The sequence below is a fragment of the Fukomys damarensis genome, unplaced genomic scaffold (assembly GCF_012274545.1).
Source record: "Fukomys damarensis isolate Sample0158 unplaced genomic scaffold, DMR_v1.0_HiC HiC_scaffold_30, whole genome shotgun sequence".
NCBI lineage: Eukaryota > Metazoa > Chordata > Mammalia > Rodentia > Bathyergidae > Fukomys > Fukomys damarensis.
Genome location: NW_022900942.1, coordinates 5128953 through 5135129, shown reverse-complemented (window position 1 = coordinate 5135129; position 6177 = coordinate 5128953). Strand labels below are relative to the sequence as shown.

Sequence of the window (6177 nt, the reverse complement as noted above, 5' to 3'; positions counted from 1 at the left end):
GGAAGGACCCCGGCCGCGCCTTCCCACGCCCTCTCCACACCTGGATGCGAGGCTCCCGGGCCGAGATCCTCCACCACCCTCCCCGCCTGGCTGTTCCCACCGCCTCCCGCGCCGTATCCGGCCTCTGCAATACGGTCCCCTCCCGGGGGGGCCTTCCCTGACCACCCTGGGAACAGAGGCTTCTGCCCTACCCCTCTGCGGCTCATTTCATTTTGATTTCTTCTTTTTCCTCCTTTTTTTTTCCCCCCTGGTTGTGAGTTTGGTTTTGTTTTGCGATATAAGGGATGGAATCAGCACTCTTTAAAATATTCTTTGAAGCCGGGGATTTAGCTCAGTCATTCCACCGCTTGCCTTGCAAGCGCAGGGACCGGAGTTCGATCCCCGGTACCAAAAAATAAATAAATAAATAAAATTTTCTTTGGAGACAGGATCTTGGAAGTTTCCCAAGATGACTTTGTACTTTGGGTTCGAGGCCTAGGTTGCCCAAGTGGTTGGGATTGCAGGCGTGCGCCACCTTGTGCAACTTTAAGAACCCTTCCTTATTTCCTTCCCTCCTTCCTTCCTGGACTGGGACCTGAACCCAGGGCCTCCCAGATGCTAGGCAAGTGCTATTGAGATATACTGCTTTTTTTTTTCCTTTGGTACCGGGGATTGACCTTGTGGTGTGGTGCCACTGAGCTAAATCCCTGGCCCAAAAGCTTATGATTTTGAAGTCATCTTATTTATGTTTATTGTCTGGTTTCTGCATTACAGTGCAGGGGTGTCCTCAGGACTGAGAATGATCCGTGGTCTGTGGTAGGGCTAAGTGGTGCTAACCATCGTGAGATAAGCATTCACCACTGCCCTTTTTTTTTTGGTACCGGAGATCAAACTTGGGTCCTTGTGCTTGCAAGGCAGACGGCGGCACCATGAGCCGAATCCCGGCCCCTTTTTATTTTATTTTGAGACAGGGTCTTGCTAAGTCGCTCGGGCTGTCCTCAAACTTGCAATCTTCCTGCCTCAGCTTCCTGACTGGCTGGGATGATATGTGTGGCCGCTCAGGCTGAGTTTGGATTCCGAATTCCAGACCCCCACTGCAGGTGGGAGGAGCCCTGGAGCCCAGGAGGCCTGCTTCACTGACCACCCTGCTGTGAGGTTACACAGGCGCCCCCCAGGCTGGGGGTGGGGGAAGGGGGCTGGCAGCGATTAAATATAAGTCCCAGGCCAGGCTCTGCTTACAGACAGCAGGGTCAGTGCCCAGGACCCTGAGCCCAGTCCTAGTCTGACACAGATGGTAGACAGCTGGGCCATGTTCTGTGGCCTCCTCACTTCTCTCTTGGGGCTGCTGAGTGGGGCCTGGCTGTCCACAGGCTCAGAGTGGCCTGGGCCCGGGGCTCCCCTGCCACAGCCCTGGGCTGCTCCCAACAGGACCGGTGCCCTGGTGCCACCGGCACCGCTGGCAGCCCCTGCCCTGGGCGGCTGGAGGGCCTTCCTGGGCCTGCAGAGCGGCAGATGGGAGAGGCCAGGCAAGTTGAAGCAAGGGGAAGGAGTGGCTGCTGCGATGTCTTTGCCTCTGGACCCGCAGGAAGTGGCCCAGGAGAGGTGCAGGGCTGTACTCTTCGTTCAGGTGAGGAGGCCCTGGGGGCAGGAGTGGGCACAGCTAGTGGCCCCAGACACAATTCTCTGGGGGGTTCTGGGGAGTTGAATCCAGGGCTTTACAAATGCTAAGCAAGAACTGTACCATTGAGTTGCCCCAGCCGGCTTTATTTTGATTTTGAGACAGGCTCACTAAGTTGCCCAGGCTGGCCAGGATCCTCTTGAGTAGCTGGACTTCAGCCCCGATAGATGTGAATTCAAGCCCTGCGCCCTCCACCTAATGCCTCTCAGCCGCAGCTCTCTGCCTTACCAAACTGACCATACACAGGCAGTGCCCGCCTGGCCTGGCGGTGTCGCCACCACCTCCCGAGTCTGCTTCCCGTCCCAATCTCCAGGGGGTGCGTGTGGGCGGCTGGGTGGGTTCCCATCTCTCTTCCCCTTGTGGCTTCTCCCTCACTGGGACGAAACTCCGACTCTTCCTTGTGTCCCCTGAGTCTTCACCCTCTGACCCTGTCCCCTCACGACTTCACCTCCCATTGTCCTCCTCACTCTGCTCCTGCTTTTCGTACACACCAACATTCCATCTCTCGCAGGGCCTTCGCATTGTACGTGTGCCCTCTGCCCAGCATTCTTCCTTCGCCGAGACGGCCTACAGCCCCTTCTCTCATCTAAAGATCTCATCTAGAACGTCATTTATTTAAAAATGTGTACCTTGGCATGGTGGTACATGCCTATAAACCTACTCACTGGGGAGGCTGAGGCAGGAGGCTCTGTTGTGGGTGCCATCAGCTAATGTGTCCTCAAGTTCTCTTTGTAATGAGACACATTGTCTTCCTCCTTTCTTGCAGCATCTGCCGTGGAGGAAATACTGTTTATCTGGTTTTCTTCTTTGCAGTGTCCCTGTCCCCAGGCCCTTGAGTAAGGACAGGCACAAGATGAATTCAGTGTTTGTTGATTGGTAGTACTACTTGCCTCTCATGGGGGTGGGAAGGCTCTTGCTGCTCCACTCAGGTGGGGCTCAGAACAGCCTTAGCAGTTGACCCTGGGTGCCATCTTCAGATCTTGCCTTCGTGGCTGACTTCTGTGTGGCCAGGGTAAGAAGCTTTCCTCCTCTGACCTCAGTTCTCACCCTGCAAAGCAGAGTTACTGATTGGGAAAGGTTTGACCTAAGGGCTTGAGCCCAGGTATTGGTTCCCAAGACCCCACGGCTGCTTTTGTGTTTTATTTTCTGGTCTTGGAGATGGAACGCAGGGCCTACACACTGAACTGCATCCCCAGCCCTTGTAATATATTTGTAAATTTATTTCTACTTCTGAGACAGGGTCTCGCTAGGTCACTAAGTTGCCTAGGCTGGGCTGGAACTTGTGATTGTCCTGACTCAGTCTCTGAAGGCCACTGCCTGCACCCCGCTGCCTAGCCTGCTGCAGTCGGCTTTCCTTAGGAATTGTGTCCTGAGGTCCTGGACCACAGCCCCTGTCTTTGGGTAGTTTATACTGCAGGAGAGAAAGCCCAGGCCGGGACGACCTCCAGAGAGACAGAGCTGTGGCTCAGGCGTGTGAAGGGACGAGTTGGGTGCTGCCTCCTTTCTGGGTGTTCTGAGGGAGGAGAAGGAGCTGCAGCCAGCAAGGGAGGTAGGCAGAAGGGAGCCAGGGGATGCTCAGGACAGAGCGTGGCAGACTTCGGCTGTGGGCAGGATGTGTGTCTTAGCCTAAGGAAGAAAAGGAGTGCCTAGTTGAGGGCAAGTTCCCTCTCTCTCTCCCTCTTTCTTTCTTTTTTTCAGTACTGAGGATTGATTCCAAGGTCTTCACACTGATGAACAGTTTCACCTCGCCCCCTTTATTTTGAGACAAGCCTCTCTGAGTCATAAAATTGCCCAGGCTGGGCTCAAATTTAATGATCCTCTTGCCTTAGCCTTGCCCAGCGCTGGGATTTCACACACGTGCCACACACCCACCTACGTGCAAAGGAGGACTGCGGTTAGGGTTGAGATATTAGATCCACTTAGGAAGAGAGGATCATGGGAGGAACCAGCACTTATTGAGCACCAGCTGTGTACTAGGCACAGTGCTGAGAGTTGAATCCTCTGCCCCACCCCATTCCTGAGCCCCAGGGGTGCAGCAGCTTCCTGTTGGTGAGTGTTCAGGTGTGGGTGCTCCTATCTGTCTCTTACTTGGCTTTATAATCTCTGTCCCTTGGGCAGTGGACTCCATGAAAGCTTAGGATGCTTTCTTCTTTTCCTGTGTGAGAGGCTATGACTCTACAGGTGAGGGAAGTGACCTTGAGAGGCTGAGGAACTCACTAAGGTCACACAGCCAGGCGATGGCAGGGTCCAGACTGCAGCATGGCTCTGGAGTCCTAGCCTCCCATGGTGGGAGGAGCAGGTGGCAGTTCCTCTCCCCACTCTGCCCCATGCCACTGCCCTGACCCTGCATCCCCTTGTGCCTGGCCCCAGGTGCTGTCCCGGCCCAGCTGCACAGCTGCCCGCGTCCACACCCAACTGTGCTTTGGTCAGTGCTCCTCCCCGTACGTGCCCGGCTCAGTCACTGCCTCACGCACCCTCTGCAACAGCTGTGCGCCCACCCGGAAGCGCCGGGCACCAGTGGTCCTGTGGTGTCGAGTGGGCAGCCCAGCGTCCCCTCAGTGGGTGAAGACATCCACTGTGCTCGTGGAGGGCTGTCAGTGTAGCCTGAAGCTGTGACAGCCTTGTGGGTGGATGGACGGACACCGATCTTGGAGAGATGGGACATGATACAGCTGGACAGGGCTTGGATACAGCTCAGTGAGAGAGCACTTGTGCCCTGAGTTCAAGTCCCCGCATTGCGAAAAGGAAAGAAAAGATGAGAAGGGAAAAGGGAAGAGAAGACAGCCGGGCGTGGTGGCGCACGCCTGTGAGCCCAGCACTCAGGAGGCTGAGACAGAAGGGTCACCACGAGTTCAAGGCCACCCTGAACTACATAGTGAGATCTTGCCTTAAAATCAAACAAACAAACAAACAAACAAACAAAACCCCAATAACAAGAAGAAAAGAAAAAGAGGAAAGGAAAGACGCTGACCTGGATACACTGGGTCAGAGGCGGGGGACGCAGGGACAGAGATAAGTCCTAAAGCCCTCGCCCTGCCCCACTGTGGGCAGGAGCCGCAGTAGACAGGTGTGTGTGCTCCCGACCCTTCGCCAGGCCCCGGGCCTCAGCAGTGCATTGAGAACGCTGACTCCGATCCTCTCTCTGTAGTCTGAGCAGCCCTGGGAACTGGGGCTAATGTCACACCATTTTACGGGGTGCAAGGTGGCCTCAGAAGCCCCCCAAGGGTCACTCAGCAGGCCCTTCCACATGCCAAGTAAGTGCCCTACCACTGAGCTGCACCCCTAGCCCCAGACTTTCTTTTCTTTTTAGTGTTGGGGATTGAACCCAGGGCCTGCACTCTGAGCCATATTCCCATGCCTTTTAATTAAAAAAAAAATTATTTTTTTTTTTTGAGGCCAGGTATTTAGCTCAGTGGATTTGCCACCTGCCTCACAAGTGCAAGAGGTCCCAAGTTCAATCCCTGGTACCCCCCCCCAAAATGAGACCGGATCTTGCTGAATTGCTAAGTTGCCCAGGCAGGGCTGAAGTTTGCGATCCTCCTGCCTCAGCCTTGCAGAGCACTAGGATGACAGGTGTGTGCCATCACACTTGGCTGGGGATTTAGATCTTAATCACTAAATGAACTATTCTTACCCACAGTAGTCGGACATACTCGCAGCTGCAGGGAGGACAGGTGCCCTACCCAGGCCCAGAGACACAGATGATCCCAACCTAAGGACACCACAAAAGCAAGGTTGGCAGCAGACACAGTTGCCGAGAGGCACGGGGTACATAAAGCCTCTCCCCCCCATGGTGGCTGTGGATTCCCCCTCCCCCACCTGAGCCCTCACGCTGCCCCTTGCCCAGCGCGGCACCCACAGAAGCATAAAGGTCCGCAGGCTCAGCTGTGTGTGTTTCTTCCACCGACCAGGGCTCACAGGGAGTGGGTGACGGGGAAGGCGTGGGTATCAGGTGCTTCCTCCCCAGCTGGAGCGCGGGGTCCACTGCAGGCACAGGCAGCCTGGCTTTCCGGCGGCTGGAACCAGGGCCTTGGCAGATGGGCCCGTCTGGCATAGATGCAGGGACATGTGGCGCCATCACTGTTCCTCCAAATGCCCCCTGGAGCGTGGGGTGGGGAGCTGGGGGGGCAGCCCTCTTCCTGCCTCAGGAAGGCAGGCCCAGGTGAGGGGGGCAGCAGGGGCCCCGACGAAACAGATGGTCCTGTGGGGCATGGGAGCCTGAGACCTCTGACCTGGCAGGCGGTGCCGACGGGGAATGGGCCTGGTCACAGCTCCCAGGATTTAGGGCTTTGGGGGGGGCGTCATCAGGTCCCAGGGGTGACCCCTCCTCCTTCCAGAGCTCGGTGCCAACTCCAGGCAGTGTCCAGTGGGCAGCTCAGTCCCAGCACCCCCTTTTTGGCCTGCCTGGGGTGCCTGCTACCCACCCCCCTTGGCTGTGCCCACCTCCTGCCAGCCAGGGGAGCCAGCTGGGAACCTTGGTGCCAGGGCGGCCCCCAGGGCTCCTGCCCCCACCCCCACCC

The 6177-nt window shown here is 56.6% G+C and overlaps 1 protein-coding gene across 1 annotated transcript in view; it reads right to left on the bottom strand.

The window, feature by feature from the left end:
- The window catches only part of Gadd45gip1 (GADD45G interacting protein 1), a 16864-nt gene extending 11129 nt beyond the window's left edge, over nt 1–5735 (bottom strand). The window contains exons 1-3 of the mRNA XM_019205906.2: nt 5477–5735; nt 1551–1617; nt 1428–1477 (exon numbers count right to left, since the gene is read on the bottom strand). Coding sequence (XP_019061451.1) covers nt 1428–1477; nt 1551–1617; nt 5477–5735 — 376 coding nt within the window. The remainder of the gene's footprint in view (nt 1–1427; nt 1478–1550; nt 1618–5476) is intronic.
- Between the last annotated feature and the right edge of the window lie 442 nt (nt 5736–6177).